This window comes from Cottoperca gobio, chromosome 22 (assembly GCF_900634415.1).
Source record: "Cottoperca gobio chromosome 22, fCotGob3.1, whole genome shotgun sequence".
Lineage (NCBI taxonomy): Eukaryota > Metazoa > Chordata > Actinopteri > Perciformes > Bovichtidae > Cottoperca > Cottoperca gobio.
The window spans coordinates 17,252,004-17,268,555 of record NC_041376.1 but is presented as its reverse complement, the minus strand read 5'-3'; the positions used below and the strand labels follow the sequence as shown (position 1 = coordinate 17,268,555).

Genomic DNA, 16,552 nt, shown 5'->3' with positions numbered 1-16,552 from the left:
GATAGCTTTAACCTTCTCAGGGTGAAGGGGAAGGGTCTGAAGCAGAAGGTCCTTCATGCTAGCTGTGAATGGTATGCTTTATAGATAGAAGATCACGTTAGCTCTTTTACCTCATGTATGTATTTAAATGTCATCTTTAGACCCAATGGTCACATTTTTGTTCTTTTACAGTCCCGTTTCCCAACAGCTCATGTGAAAATGACTCTGGAAGTTGTAGAAGTGAGCAGCTCTTGACTAACGTGTAGCTAATATAACCTGTAAAGATATGTGATGCAGGAAAAACCATTTGATTATTTAACATTATTGTATCAACAGTGTTTTTATTTGACACTGTTCTGTCAGATTAAGTCAAGACAGCCACTCATGCCACAGCGTTTTATAACTTAAACGATTTATATCGGGCTGATATTAGGAAATGTATATTAGTATGTGTTATTCCAATGATGAAGCATATGGAGCTATGGAATATTAAATCTTCCAGCTTTGCTCACATCTAAGTCCTTCTTACACCCAGGTGTGCATAGACTACAGGTTATGAACTTATTTTTAAAATACAAAATTGTGAAATTATCGTTTATCAGTAACTGCTGAGAAAGATCCACATCATGCATCCCTTCTGCCTGTTTTCTTAGTCTGTCTGTCTGTTGTCCCGTCGGTGTGCGTCCCCCTGTCTGTCCTGCCTGTGTGACTGTAGGAGTTTGTGCAGACGGCCTCAGTAGAACATCGTGGGGCGTGATGTCATTTTCTCATTGTCCCTTCTTCCTTTTCATTCTCTTATTTGCCTCCTCCCTTCTCTCCTTTATCCCTCCTTCCCTCCCCCATCAATCCATCCTCTTCACTCGCCCCCCCCTCACCCCGCGCCTTCCTCCCCCTCCCCCTCTAGGCTCCTGCCTAGAGATTCTTCGGGGAGAAAGTCCGGCTCTTGGGGAGGCCGGGAGCGACTCGGCGTCCCCCATGTCTCCTCGGACTAGCAAAAGCCGCATGTCCATGAAGCTGCGACGCTCCTCTGGATCGGCCAATAAGACTTAAACTCTCTAGATTACAGGGCTCTAATAGTATTATGTGGACTATATAACACTGTATTTTGAAATTGCTAACAGCTGCTGAATATATCCTCGGCTTTGCTAAAAAATAAATAGAAAAATAGAAAAACAGTTGAACCAGTGCTGCAGCATGCTGATCTTTGCCACAATAGAAACAGTGCAGCTTTAGCAGCCGTATTAGTTTATAATAATCTGCCATGTTAGAAATTGCACAAACTCCTGTGTAACCGAGACTGCAGAAAAAGCTAAAAATGTGCCACATTATACTGTTTTTGTTTTGTTTGGAGAGCACGTTCAACGAGATCAAACTGCTGAACAGAGAAATAATTGATATGGGGAATCTGTATATTTGTACTATAGTCAGTCCATGTGTGTACAGACAGAATCATGAGTTTTGATATAAAAAAGAATGAATTTGAAATGAAATCCTACAGTGTTGCATGGAGAAACAGGATAAAAGTATATTTTTGTTCTCAGTACAGCATTAGGCCTGGGTCGGTTTCTATTAAGTCCTCATCAAAATGTAAATAGTTACTCATTGATTTGCTAAGAATAAAACAAAAAGGTTGGTCGTGGATGGATGCTCTCATGCCAAAAAGTGACCCTCTGAGTGAAGAGAAGTGAGAATCAGTGTTAAAGTAATGATGGACGGATTCATTGTCAAAAGAGCTTTCTAGAAAATGAACGCTCAAAGAGGAAGCACTTGTTCCATAAAGTTTAGTTCTGACTTTTTTTGTGCTCATGCTGTAAGACGTGGACGTGCACTGATGTTCATTGAATTTATTTTCCTTGATTTTCTTTTTGTTTTTTAATTGACTGTTAAATGTGTTTTGATCCGAACAAGAATGCTGCTGTGTTTTTAAGTTCAGTGTCACTCGATGGAACCACAGCTCTTCTTTTTGTTCCTTTAACTCGATATATTCTGTTTATCTATATATGTATGAGTATAAATATATATATATATATATATAGTAGATATATGAATATATAAAAGGTTGTGTACAGTGTGTATATACTGTTATGTGAGAATAGCTGCCAAACTGGTTTAACCTCAGACAACATATCTGCTTAAAATGGGTTGACACTACACGGTTTTATGTTTAAATGCTTGTTTTTTCTTTCATAACCAGTTTGAAAGGTAATTTGATTTTAGCTCAAGTACTCTTCTTTACTGTTATGTGTAACCTTGACGTTGCCAGATTGGGGCAGTTTTAGGCCATCATTATCCTCGATGTTCATTGTTTGGCATATTGCTAAATGAGGCCGAGAGTCTTTTGTGGCAAGTTTAGTTGTGGACTGTTATTAATTTCCACCACCTTAGTGTTTCTAAGTGTGAGGAGATACTGTAAGGCCAAAGAGGGGGAGAAAGGTAAGACATGTCAACTTATTCTCCTTTAGATATGACTGCTTTTGTTCTTGTCCCTGATTTTCTTTTCTTTTTTTAACTCCACTGTCATATTTACACCTATCCTCAGTTCCAGTTCTGGATGGAGGTGACCCGCATGTTCTCACAATCCACAAAATGTAACACTACCACTCATGTATTTAACTTTCTCATCTCAGCACTCCATAAGTTCAGCGCTACTCAAATAAAACTGACAAGGTTTCAAAATGGCTTACATCGTTTATGTACTTGGGGTTTTTCTTTAGCTGTGGTTCTCCAGTTCATTTGCCGCATGTCTCCATTAATTAATTTCTCCATGGCCTGACCCCTGGTAAAGGTAATATTTGAAAAATCTGTATTTGAAAATATAGATCTGAGTTAAAGGTTTGCATTATGCTAAACTGCTTAAATGTATTTACGACTGTATTTTCTGTTACTGTTTTATTTTTTTATTTCAACCATAGATAGAGGAAAGGGATTGTTGAGCTTGTTTTCCACCCCTCTGTGGGGTGAATGATTGTGACGTGTAAAATTAGGTCAAATTCATGTTCTGTTACTTTGTGTGTGAATATTTGAAGTCAGCTGAGATTTGAGTTGTTCCTTTTAAATTATTGCTGTTACAATAATTATTATTATTGCTGAGGTTGAAGCACATTGATTGGTGGGCACTCTGATCCGTACATGCTGTATGTAGACAGCTCATCTGCGAGTCACCGTCTGCGTCTCACTTTGCATCCTGTAAACTCTTCCAAAACTCTGTCCCAGTACTTTGCACTCCTTTTATACTCTCTGGATTAAAATACCAGTGAATTCATGATGCTGCTTTTATAGTCTCATGGATTTGTTTTACAAATTGTAAAATGCTCCTAAATATTTCAGTATTTGGCAATGACCTCAAAATGACCTGCTCACTCAACTGAACTGATGTTTGACTTTAGTTTAAAAAAAACAACGGACTGGCAGCAACCAAAATGTATTTTTAAAAAGTTACACAAAGCCTTTCAGCATTATAAAGAATTCATATCAACTTCCCTGAGGACTGTCTGCCTGGAAAACTTTATTCAGATTTTTCAGAAAGTATCTGTCCACCGAAGAGGATTAGGGCCACAATTCTGAATTCTGAGTTTAAATCTCAGAACTCAAGTACAATTTTTCTCATGTGGCCCTAATGCTCTTCCGTATTTGTCAGCATTTGACATCTTGCTTGTCTTGATAAGTGGTGAAAAGGTCAGACCCCTTTCTTCTGCTGCCATGTCCACCACAGAAATTTCCCATCATATTTAACATTTCTGCATCAATGGATGCTCTGAACGTGAGGCCTGTGATGTCCAGAACTGATGTATGTAACTACTGACTGTACATACTGCATGACACCAGTTCAGCACTAACTGCATGTGTTGATCATGTAACCGCTGTATCACAACACACTCCTCTATGTTACTGTCAGACCTGTAGTATGTAAACGTGTACTGTCTCTTTTGGACACAGAGAGCGTGGATGTGCGATGATGGAATTTGACAATAAATGATACGTACCATTTGACTGCCGGACTCATTCATATATTGTGCGTGCACGGTTGTGAATCACCTTCGAAAGCACATGAATTCATTGATCGTACTGTCTTAACATTTATTGACAATAATTTTGAATAAATTTCACATTTAACTTGAAACATATCAAAATAGTATAGGCTTCATAGAGCCACAATTACATCATTAGCATCATGAAGGCATTTAGCAAATATTTCAACAGTAATATGTAATCAATAAAGACGAAAGCATTTTTTTTTATGAGTAGTACTGACATTAAATGTTCCATTTCTGTATGAAAATATTTTATAGCTGAGAAGCTTACTGGCACATTTACTATAAAAGGCATATTATGGTCTATGATTATTTTTATTGTTAGCTGTACATGAAATAGTCTTTAAAATAGAGTTAGGACATTGATTCTGTCTCCAGTTCTCGGGGTAAGGAAGGTTACCTTCTAAATGTAATTAAAGGTCACTTCTTATTACACCAGTAAGTAATGTAACATACTGGACTCCTGAGCTTCAGTGTAATCTGATTACTTTGCCACAGAAATGTGTTGACTGAGTTTAAATTTCTGCCACATGTAGAGAGGCCTGTCGATCGCTGATTGAGTATATTTAGTGTAAAATGACCCCCTCCAGCTCTAATTAGTCATAATCAAAATGCCCTTTCTGTCAAACTTTAGTCTGGCCCCATTCTCTCAAGTGTTCACTAACTATAACAGTTGAGTTTCTGTGATTAAATGTCAAATCATTTACAGAGTGCTGGGCATAATAAGAGAAGCTGAAAAGAGATGGCGTCCTCCGTGCCAATACAGATAAGGATAGATATTCTCTATATGAGAATTAATTTAGAAACTATGATTGTATGATTGTATGACTGTATTCTTCGTAAACAACTGATTAAATATTAAGATATAATGTGTATGGCATTTTTATAAGGGTCACTTTAATTTGCCTCTAGTTTAAAATGTCTATCATAATAATCCTGTGTTCGTTTATTAAATCATCTGTCTAATAAATTAAAATGTTATTTTCTTTATAATAAAAAAAACAAAGCAAGATAGTTCCACTCATGGTAGTATTACAATCCTGCTTGTTATAGACTGAACAACCTGTTGAAGATTACTGAAGTGTGTTTTTTCTCAAAGTTTCAGTTGGTCATTATTTACTTTCAGCACCATGGACAGTTCCACTTGAACTGACAACTAAATGTAGTTGTGTAATCGAGCAACACAACAACGTTTTGTTAACATTTGCTTTGGGCTTATCTAATCAGTTTCATGACCATGGACCCCTGGGAAATTATTGCATCCTTCTAGTATCATTATATTTTAAGTGGACCAAGTCAAGACCTTTAAACAAAGGGCTCAGTGACTCAACCGTAATCCACAGCCTGTCACACACTGTGATAAAGTGTTGGACCACAACTGACACAAACAGGCCTCAGTCCTATTTTATAATAGAACCATAGCTGAAATGAATTAAAATAGTTAAAGTTTTTAGCGTCCGCGTAATGACAATTAATGACAATTAATGACAATTTTCACAAATAATCGGTTGGCTTGTTTGAGTGTCTGTATCTAGCGGGCGTTTTACGGTCGCACGGTCATTTGCAGAAGCATCACCTGCCGGTTCTCGGTTGGATGAGATTTGTTGATGTGTCTAGCGAGCCCCGGGGAGCTGAAGAAAGTGGACGGACAGTGATTGCACGTGAAGATCTGCTGCTGCTCGCATTCCCCGGTGCCGTTCTCGTCTCCTTGCGCGTGGAATAAGTCTGGTCTGAGTCCTCCTCCCAATGTTCCCGCCAGTAACTCATCCCTCATCGCGTGCCACAGACGGTGCTTGTCTCGGATTTCAACCGACGGGAACCGCGCGCCGCACAGGTGACACAGGAACACCTGGCTCTGTCCGCCACTGGTCTCGCGCGCCTGGCCATAAGATGCTGGGGGCGGAGACACTCGTGCTGTCACCTCGTGCGCGGCTAGATGTTTCTTCAGGTAAGCCTGTCGGCGGAATTTCTTCCCACAGTACCGGCAATCGTACATTTCCTCCTCCGGTAAGGACTGGACAAACGGTAAAGCAGGATGCGGGAGTGACGGCCTCTGCTGCTGGGGCAGGTCCGCGCGCTCGTCTGGGTTGCCGTTTAGTAGAAAAAGGCTCGAGGGTGGGCTGTCTGCCGCTCTCACCTGCTGCTGCAGGTCCATACAGCTTTCAACCGGGTTCCGGTAATGAAGAGAGGAATCATAGTGAGGAGGCGCGAGACTGTCGCTGTCGGGGCTTTCCCGAGACCGACTGTGGAGTAGCATCAGGGACGGCTCGCGCCTGATGCGGGAGCTGTCCAGCGCTCCGTGGTGCTGATTAGTATTTATGCGCAGCAGCTCGTTCTCTTTGCCCTCCATCTCTACCGGCTGCCTCTCGTGCTGAATGAGCCCTCGTGCCTCTTTTAGCGGCTGGCTCTTGTTTGTCTGAGTCTCTCCTCCCTGGTTGTTTACCGGACGAGGTTTGTGCCAACGGCGGTGGGATGCCAAGTTGGCGGGACAGCTGAAGACTTTGTCGCATTCGGGACACCGGTACTCCACGCGCACTATGCGAGAGCATTTGTGCTGCGCAAGGGAGAAAGGGTCGGGGTACTCCTCTTTACAAAGTTGGCAGATGTACTCTCCCAGCGGCTGATTCCCGGTGGCAGCAGACGACTTCTCCCGCTGTCTCCTCAGCTCGGGACTCTCCTTCTTGATCCGGAGACCTAAAACCGGAGAGGTCGTGACCTCATCTTCGAAGTTGAGTTTCCGGTTCACTTTGGGTTTCTTTGGCGGGTTGCCCGCGGACTGTTTGTTGTGTCTGCTGCTGTTTAAGCGTTGATCCTGTTCGAGGAACGAGCGTTTCCTCGCTGCGTGATGCTGCTGCTGGTTCATGAGTGTCAGTGGCGGGAACAAGTGCACATGACCCATATTTGGGTCATATTTGTCGTTGTGACCATAGGACGGTGCGTGGCGGCTGCTGCTCGCAAGGAGCCTCTCGATAGAAGCGGACACGGAGGTCGGCGTTGAGCTCACCAGGAACGGCAGCTCCGGTATCTCCGAGACTGGGGAGGATGTCAGGCACTTGCCGGGGAATAACGGCTCTCCTTCCTCGTGGTGTTCAAACAGCCGCGTGCCGACCGGTTTAATGGGGTTGCAAGACTCCGTTAATGTAAACTCACGAGGGGGTAGAGGAGGAGGTGGGAAGAAGCAGGAGAAATGACTATCGGGAGTCAAAACGTCTACCTCGCTCACCTGCTCCTCGGTCTCCGGTAACTGCGCGCGCCGGTCCGCCTCCGCCTCCAGAGCGGACTCCACGTGCGGGCTCCACGCCTCTCTGACACCGGCGGAGTCTTCGCGGGACACCGGGAGAAGTCCATCTGGCCGTTCAAACGGGAAATAATTGGCCACATCGGTCTCCTTCACTGCCACCGGTTTGGTCACTTCAGAGTTATCACTGTTGTTCCTGTCACCGTAATATGTTCCAGGTTTGTTATTACTGTTATTTCGTGACCGGTATGACCCCGAACATCGCCGGGTTCTCTTCACCAAGAATCCTCGAGGCATGGTGATGATGACGATGATGCTCAGCGCGCGGAACCACCAGGCGGAAAGAACAACAACTCTTGTCTCGAGCCCACTTTCAAGTAGAGCTTTGAAGTGAGAGAGAGAGAGAGAGAGAGAGAGAGAGAGAGAGAGAGAGAGAGAGAGAGAGAGAGAGAGAGGGAGAGAGAGACGCGCGCGCAGGTGTGACGAGAGAGTAATCAGTATCTGTGGTGCGCGTGTTTGTTTTTATCCACCAGTCTCTTTCTCTCTCCCACTCGCGCGACTACACACACACACACACACACACACACACACACACACACACACACACACACACACACACACACTACACACTTGAATTCGTTTTTTGTCCAGGGAAAGTAGTCCTATCCCAAAATGTAGGCTTATTAATAGGCTAATTAGAGTTATTTCATTTTTTAATAATTAGGCTAACATTTTGAGGAGGAAGTGGAGTAACGACCATTGACTGAAAGCGTTATTTAGTCACTGTGATGAACTAAAGGAGATTCAGTTCAGTTTTACTCCCAAAATGACTTTAAAATTATATATTTCTATTACAAGAACAACTAAGAGGAAATGTGCACTCACTTTTAAATACTGAGTCTAGAATTATGAAGTCCAATAAGTATTTTCTAGTCAAAGTTTGAGCTATCAACCCACATGCATGAACATAAATGTTAGTGTAAATGTTTTCAAATGAGCATTTGGAGTTGGATACCCTAAACTAAATAGTATATTTTATGTAGGTCTAAGTTTCTATTTGTATGTGATCATTGTCATCTCTGATTTTTCCTCTGTCATTGTGTGAAAAGAAATTCCAACTGCAAGTCTTTAGTTTTTTGTTAAATATGGTTAACCTTTGTGTGAACTGCAGTTTTTACTCTCATATTTTCCATAAGGAAATAAATGGATTGACATCTAATTTCAGAGGTATACTGGAAATGTATATCATTGTTACATTGTTACATTGAAATATTGAATTATTATTTTTATTCACAATAATAATACTCATTAAGTTGTGATAGTCAGCAGAATGTGGCTTTTTAACAGTGTAATTAAGCAGGAGTGGAGTTCATATCTGCCATTTTGCTTGCTGGGTTGTAAAATACCATATTGCTGTTGTTCCTACATTGATGAGCTTCTGTCATTGATTTTCTCCTCTAGCTGATGTGCATCCACCTGCCACCGATATATGTTCAAGAAGAAATCCTGATCAGATTTGTGTGTTGGAGTCAGTATAGTTAGAAACAGCACCCCTGGGGACTCAGATACACATCATATCTTTTTAAGAACACTAATGACCGTGTCTGTCCTGCTGAAGTGTCTGATTATCTGTGTCTTTGTTGGTGGTGGTGGGAATACCTCGGGCATAGCTTTCCCTGTGTGTGTGTGTGTGTGTGTGTGTGTGTGTGTGTGTGTGTGTGTGTGTGTGTGTGTGTGTGTGTGTGTGTGCGTGCGTGCGTGCGTGCGTGTGTGTGTGTGTGTGTGTCTGCTCTGGCTGATAAGAGATCGGAGGGAGATTCATCCATCCATCCTCTCCCCCCGGGCACGGCCGTCCCCTCCGCGCGGGGCCAGGCGGTCTATAGCTCGGCCAGTAAGCTCAGGCCAGCCGGCTTCGCTCCCTGGAAATCAATCAAGGCGGATGAGCGTGAGAACGAGCTTGAGGGTCGGACTGCTGGCTTGATGAGGGCCGCCTGGGGAATATAAATGAGATGGGCGCAGGAGAGTCCAACACTAAAAACTAATTAAGCACCAAGCTTCCTGGATCTTTAGTTTGGTTGTTTTGCACTGTAATTGTCAGCTGCTAATGTCTCCCACAGAGAAACTTTGACCCAGGTTCAGCCTTTATTGACCTGACTGACTGTAACAGTAAGCACGAGAGTGTCTGAGGCCTCTGCTTCTGTAGCCTCAGTCAGTTTCATTCTAATCATTTCACCCTACATTTTTTTATAATGGAAGACCGTTTCTGTCGGAATAAAATGTCATCAAATGTTAGGAATAACTTAAATATATAAATCTGATTGCGAGTAAAAAAAACACGAGAAACTAAAAAGAAAAGTGATTTTTCTCTTATCTCATCTTTTTCACTTGTTCTCTTTCATAATTAAGGAAGTAAAGGAAGTAAAATTTTGATTTATTTCACATAAATCACACATTTACTTATGATTATCTTTAGCTGGTGGATGTACGTATACTTCCACATTATGACAGTATCACACCACATATATACATATACATATAAATATCTGTATTCACTGGTAAGTTGGTGCAAATCAAAAAATATAATATAATATAACCTCATTCTCTGGGGGGGGGGGGACAAATGGCAGGCTGCTGTATGGAAGGACAGGAAAGAGCTTTCAGGAGTTTAAAAACAGGGGAAATGTTCTCAGTCAATGTCCTGTAAAACAAATATGGATCCCCGACAATCTTCTGAGGAGGCTGTTGGCTGGAGGACATAACGTGTGTGTGTGTTTGTGTGTTTGTGTGTGTGCAGTGAGGTGGATAATCCTCCAGACTGCTGAAAATGACTGTATTGATCAGTGCTTCTCAGTCACAAGTCTTTAAGTACTGCAGTATTATACAGCTGAGCTGTCTGTCTGTGTTTATATGGAGTTAATATCAGGCTGATGGGAACTATGTTTGTACATTAAGAGTCTGATAGAAAAATAAGGAAACTAATTAGAGGACTGACAGTTGAGTTTATGGTTAAATGTAACATTAGAAAAAGGTTTTATTTATAGTCAAGTGTCACATGAATTGTCTTGTAGGTCAGCTCTTAAGTGAAGAGAAAACATAAATCATCAATGGTTCCTTATGAAATGAATTTGTCCTATCATAATAAGAGTCAGAAGATAATCTTTGGTGTTTGGGCTCTGTTGTGTGACAGAGGATGACTGTCACATCTTAATAAAGAGGTCAGGTGTCGCCATCTAGTGGTACAGACAACCAAAACCTAAAGCTTTAGTTTTAAAGCTGCTTTGTTGGCATGTCATACCAAACAGTGCATTCAGAAAGTAAGTGTGTGTGTGCGCGCGCGTGTGTGTGTGTGTGTGTGTGTGTGTGTGTGTGCGCGCCATAACTGGATGATTCAGTTAAAGGGTTAACCCTTGTGCCTCACTTTAAAAAAGTTGGTCTGAAGTCCTTAAAGGACAAACATGTCGACGCCATAAATCTACAATAAAAAAAATATTAATATTATTTTATCAATCTTTTAACCAACTTCTTTCCTGATCATAACTACCAAATAATACTAATTAATCTTCAGAAGTTTAACCCTTTTAAATGCCAGTTTGTTTACATATTGCCACTATTGTTTTTTACGAAGGAGACCAACAATAGCCCTTTGGAAACCAGGATGTTTGTGTATTTGGCCCACAGGACAAACATGAGAAAATGGCTGACTGTGGTTGAAAATAGTAAAAACTACAATTTTGAAACCAGGGCTCTAAATTGAAAGCCTGATATAATAGAAAGGATGAGTGTACGCTGTAATAGTTGTGGTATCAAACATTGTGGTTTTAATGGGTTTCAATAGGGACATTTCTGTCCTTATGGGTCTGAGTGTCTGTGTTGTGGCTTCACACTTTATTACAGACTTATTAAAGGAGCTTCCAAGATTTGCAAAAAGACCTCACAACCTTGCCAACATGTGTGCCATACGCATTAACACAAAAAAAGGATTGAAAAAATGTAAAAACAAAAATGTCCATAGTGACGCATTAGGGTGTAATAAATAAAAGTATAGCAGAGGCTACAGAGCAGTGTTCCATCTCCATGACAACTTAGAAAACTCGATGATGTGGATGAAAGCTCTGAAAAGAGATATTTACATTATTTAGTTAAACTGGATAATCCAGGTTTAAATGTTGATGTATTGTTATTGTTATTGTTATTATTGTTATTATTGTTATTATTATTATTGTTATTATTATTATTACTATTACTATTAAATGAGTCTGATGATCTGTATTTGAACAGGAACAGCTTGATTGACTGACAGCAGCCCTCTTACTCCCCCTGCTGCAGAGAATACAAGTTGCCTTTCATTCTTCCTCTTTGATCCACCCTGCTGTCACTCTCTCTGACTCAGTTAAGTGGAATTTGGGTGGCCTGGTTTGATGTCTCTGCACCCAGTGACAAGCTCAGGCGTTCTCCAGGAAATAAACATTTGATTCTGGTTATATGTTGCCCACTATGACACCAAATAACAGGACACTGGAGCTGTGAATATCTGCAAGATCATCACAATGTGCACACAACTTTGTTTTTTAAAGTGCTGTAAGATAAAGGGAATTAAAACAATCAGCTTTAGCAAAAGTGAAGTCTGCACTGCTGCTGCATAAATCTCACAGCTCATTAAATCAGACTCAGCAAAACCCATGAACATCAACACATGAGTTAACAACACTACTGCAAAGTAATCAGAACTAAGCCCAGCACTATGTCAGGTTGTGCTGTTTAAATTCACTATAGCAATACAAATGTTTTAACAGTTAGCTGCAAACATTTTTGCACAATAAAATATTTTGTATTCAATAAAATACATTTATTACATTTGTTTTTTGTTGATTAAACTAATGCAGAAAAAATGCACTAAAAGCAACTTAATTGCAACATAATTGCAAACATTTATTTTTCTAAAGGGTATATACATTATACATACACTTATTATTATTAATCAGCCACTGTGTAAGTAGTATTTTCATCTTGTAGCTGGTGGAGGTGGTTTCTGTGAGTAACTTAGTTTAATCTGTACATCTCAGAAGGCGACGCAGGTTCTTGTTCAGGCTCTTGTCATCTCCCGCCTTGACTACTGCAACTCCCTCCTCGCTGGACTGCCTGCATGTGCCATTCGACCTCTACAGCTCATCCAGAATGCAGCAGCCCGACTGGTCTTCAATCTACCCAAGTTCTCCCACACTACACCGCTTCTCCGCTCCCTTCACTGGTTACCAGTGCCGGCCCGAATCTGCTTCAAGACTCTGGTGCTGGCCTACCGTGCTGTGAATGGATCAGCCCCTTCCTACATCCAGGCCATGGTCGAACCATACACCCCACCCAACGCGTTCACTTCGCTCTGAGTCGACACCAATCGGCTCGATACTCCCTCACTACGAGTGGGACCCAGATACCCCTCAAACAAAACCCACCTGTTTGGACTGCACCTCGGCGAATGAAGAAAACTAAATAACTGTTCTTTGTATGTTGCACTTATATTGGTTTGGCTTATTTATAGCTAATAGTTGAATTTGTATTCTATTGTTTCTGTATGTTGCACTTCAAACTGTCTATTTGAAGACAGCGTTCACTTATACCATTGTACCTATTTGAAGCTATTGTACTTACAAGATTCTTGCTGTTCGGAGTTGTATCTCCATGATTGGACAAAAGCGTCAGCTAAATGAACTGTAATGTAATGTAATCACATTTTATAAATTGATATAAGTATAATATTTCTAACTGAAATAAAACCTTAAATGGAATTAGAGTACCTTAACAAGTGAATGTACGTAGTTACAGTCCACCACTGATTATAAAAACCAAACCTAATTTTTAAATATATTTTAAATACACAGGAGGTTGGCATATACTTTTCTCTGACTAAGATGCATTTTGACCACAGCTCTGATCACTATATGTTATTCATTTTATTTTCGGCGTGTCATTTTGAATTTTTTTCTTTTAGAAATAAAGATGTATATTGAGGACGTGAACGTGTACAGCACATGACTGTGAAGTCCTGCAGTAAATTTAGCAGAAAGTCTGCCAGACAAAAAGTCCGTCCGCTACAGGAAGCAGGAAGTGGAGAAAAAGGAGAATCAGGTAAAGAAACAGGTGAAGCAGTGAAGCAGTGTTTCAGAGTTCATGGGGGGTTTTGTGTCTACTTTCAGTCGCCGCAAAGTCATAAATTCAGAATGTGATTTGATGAGTCATTGTTCACTTTGACCCTTCACCATAATGTATTTCACTGTGTGTGACTGATTGACTGATTCATGATGAGTCATTCTGTGTTGTACATGTCTGCTCATGTCCAGAATGCCCAGGGATTCCCACGGCACAGATACTGTTCACACAGGTGTGCAGTCACACATTTATGTAACAATGGCTATTCTTCCAGACCTTATTCAATAGAAACACTGTAGCTCTCATACATCTTCACGCTTAGTGAGGAAACTTTCATTTTAAAGGATGACACCACTTAAATAAGGAATACCAATTTGTTATTTCCATGGCCGAGGAAGGTTCCACTAATATTTGTGAACATGAGCTTCTCTCTCCTCAAGCCAGAAACCAGAGAAGTAAATCTCAAACTTGTGATGCCATCAAACATAAAGTCCTTTTTTATACCCAAATGAGCTTTATTCTAGTGTTGCCCATTATGCCTGTGTTACTTTATCGCTTACACTTTCATGTTCTCTCTTGTGTGATCAGTGTTTTCATTTAGTGTTACTGAGAGAAACACTGAGGAGTGAGTTAATGATGCCAAGAAAAACATTTTCATTCAACTCTGTACTTCATTCCAGTAAAAGCTCAAATTAAAAGATTTAAGAATCCAATTTTAAAAGCATTAAAAAAAAAATGATTGTAATGGAGTGAAGCTTTAAGACCCTCACCGCACTGAGATACACATAATCCTTTAAACTTAGTTACTTTGATTTATTTTATGTGTTTAAATGTTTACTTTTTAAGTGTGTTTGTTCTCCCCTTGTATATGTATATGTGTTGGTATGTAAGTGAAATATGCTCTTTCCTTTTTCTATTTGTTGAAAAAATCAATTAAAGTTCAAGTACATTGTTGAAAAAAAGCATTAAAAAATGGTCATTATATAAGTACATATTCACACACAATGCAAATCACAAAAAAGCATCAACACAGCTTATCACAGACTTGATAACACTATCTAACACTACAAAGTGTTGATGACACAGATCACATTTTGAAAACCCCAGAAATCTCCAGGATCATTTCTTACTTTTGCAGGCGTCCTTTCATGTCTGCTAGTACAATACTTAGATACTTGTTCAATGCATTAGAATGTTGCTTCTGTACTGTTTGAAGCTTGTTTCACATTAGCACTGGTTCCAGTAAAAAATATTCAGCTCTACAAACTACTACTCATATTTGCATTGCTTCCTGTCAAATCCAACACTGTTAATTCACTCAGACGTCAGACTCACGATCAGTTTGAATAACCTTCATCAAAGGACTTTGTCTGTTTCATCTACTGTCCAGAAAAGTACACATGGCATGAAAGGAAACGCTAAAGTAACTAAAAGACAGACAGATAGCTATGTATTCACAAATAGTAAGTTAAATGATGTAGACAGGGGTAGAGATTTGAAAACATAAAGCTTTGTGCAAATGTATTCAACTGCTTTGTTCTCCCTTCGTCTCCGCTGCGTGCATTCCTCCATTCATCTGCCTTATTATGGCTCAATCAGAGGTCTTGTTTTCACTGTGCCTTCAAATCTGATTGTGATCAGCAGGCTAGATACATAATATGTATTCAGAATGAACTGTGGGTGTAAATGTGGCCTGTGTGGTTTGTTGCCCTCTGCACAATCTTTCCATTCTTGCTTCAGAAATTGATATACAGATGCAGAATGCAATGTTAAACTTTATTCTTACATTCTTACATTATGTAAAATGGTAAATACCTAAACCTAGAATCTGCACAGAAACTATTTTCTAGTTGCATGAATCCTAATGTGTTGCTCAACAATTGCTAGCGTGACAGTCATAGTGTGCTGACAGCGAAGCCTGAGCTTCCCAGTCAAACTGGTCACACAGACGGAACAATGGGAGGCAAAACATGCCCGGAGTTTCCCTCAGGCCTCCAGAACATCACGTTCAACTCCATGTTTGTTGTTAAAGGGATAGGTCACGGGCTCGCGCTGTCTCGCGGCCAGAACTTGGAGTCCTTCCATTTTATCTGCAGAGGAACTGAATGAGGGATTTGATACTGGGTTATTAAAGGCCCTGCGACAGAATCAGTGGGAGTTAAACCCTCTTCTCAGTACAAAATCAGTAGTGCCGTCATTCACTATGTTCTGAAATAGTTGGCAGGATGTTAAGCTCAGTTAGTTTAAAGCAAAAAACTGATATTGTGTTTATTACACAATTGTAAACAGACACAAACATAATGCACATATTACTTAAAACAGTGATGTCTTAGCTCCTGTGAAATAAAGAATGAAAGCAAACAACACATAAACATGATATTGTGGTCAAGATCTGCGGGTGTTAGGGGGAAACTCCACTGCAGCGTCTTGTTCAACACATTGTAATGACAAACAAACTGAAGTCAGATTGCAGCACCCCCGCCCCCTCCCCCCACACACACACACACACACACACACACACACACACACACACACACACACACACCTGCAGGTCTGAGGGGCTGCTGAGAAACATTTCCTTTTGCTAAAGTGATTCATTTACAGGACTTTCCATGCAACAATCCTTCACTAACAGCAACTCTTTAATGCAACAACACTTGTGCAGCCATATAACACATAGACGCCTGTCCTTCAAGTTATTCTGATTTCTTCCTGGGCTTTAGTATTCCCCTTCTTGTAGAATGAACATTAGATGTATTTATGTGGCTTTAGTTGTCTGGGTTCGTCCTTATACTTTTGGCCAGTTTTGGGGGAAACTGCTTTGAAAGCAAAGCTTTTCAAGCTGCCATTTACATAATAAAAAGCTTGAGCACCGTTCTAAACAACGAGCCTTCCTTTTTACTCGTCAGAGCAGAAACAAAGAGGTTCAATTAAAGAAGACGCAATGGTCAGATAAAAATAAAAACATTCCTTTTATTTTATGGCCCAAAATAGATTGTAGCTTCATAAAAATAGCAAGTAATTGAACTACTTGAGTTACAGTGCAAATATGAATGTAGTTAAACTACCAGCAAGCTACTGCAAAATGTATGAGCTCACTACTCCCCAACACTTCTTTTAGTCATGTTGTCTTGTGATTACTATTGAGTCTGCATAAAAA

General features: G+C 40.5%; 2 protein-coding genes across 6 annotated transcripts in view; one reads left to right on the top strand and one right to left on the bottom strand.

Moving 5' to 3' along the window:
* Positions 1-3,969, top strand: part of ralgapa1 (Ral GTPase activating protein catalytic subunit alpha 1) — an 81,885-nt gene extending 77,916 nt beyond the window's left edge. For 4 of the 5 annotated variants that reach the window (XM_029460397.1, XM_029460396.1, XM_029460400.1 and 1 more), the window contains one exon: positions 884-3,969. In XM_029460397.1, the coding sequence (XP_029316257.1) occupies positions 884-1,029 (146 nt within the window). In that variant the 3' untranslated portion in view covers positions 1,030-3,969. The remainder of the gene's footprint in view (positions 1-883) is intronic. The other variant, XM_029460398.1, reaches the window with a different exon arrangement.
* A 70-nt stretch (positions 3,970-4,039) lies between these two features.
* Positions 4,040-7,593, bottom strand: insm2 (insulinoma-associated 2). Its single transcript, XM_029459942.1, has one exon. The coding sequence runs from the start codon at positions 7,543-7,545 to the stop codon at positions 5,554-5,556; it is 1,992 nt and encodes a 663-aa protein (XP_029315802.1). The 5' UTR covers positions 7,546-7,593; the 3' UTR covers positions 4,040-5,553.
* Positions 7,594-16,552: the final 8,959 nt, after the last annotated feature.

Coding starts and splice junctions, on each gene's coding strand:
- insm2 (XM_029459942.1), bottom strand. CDS start 7,545: ATGCCTCGAGGATTCTTGGTGAAGAGAACCCGGCGATGTTCGGGGTCA.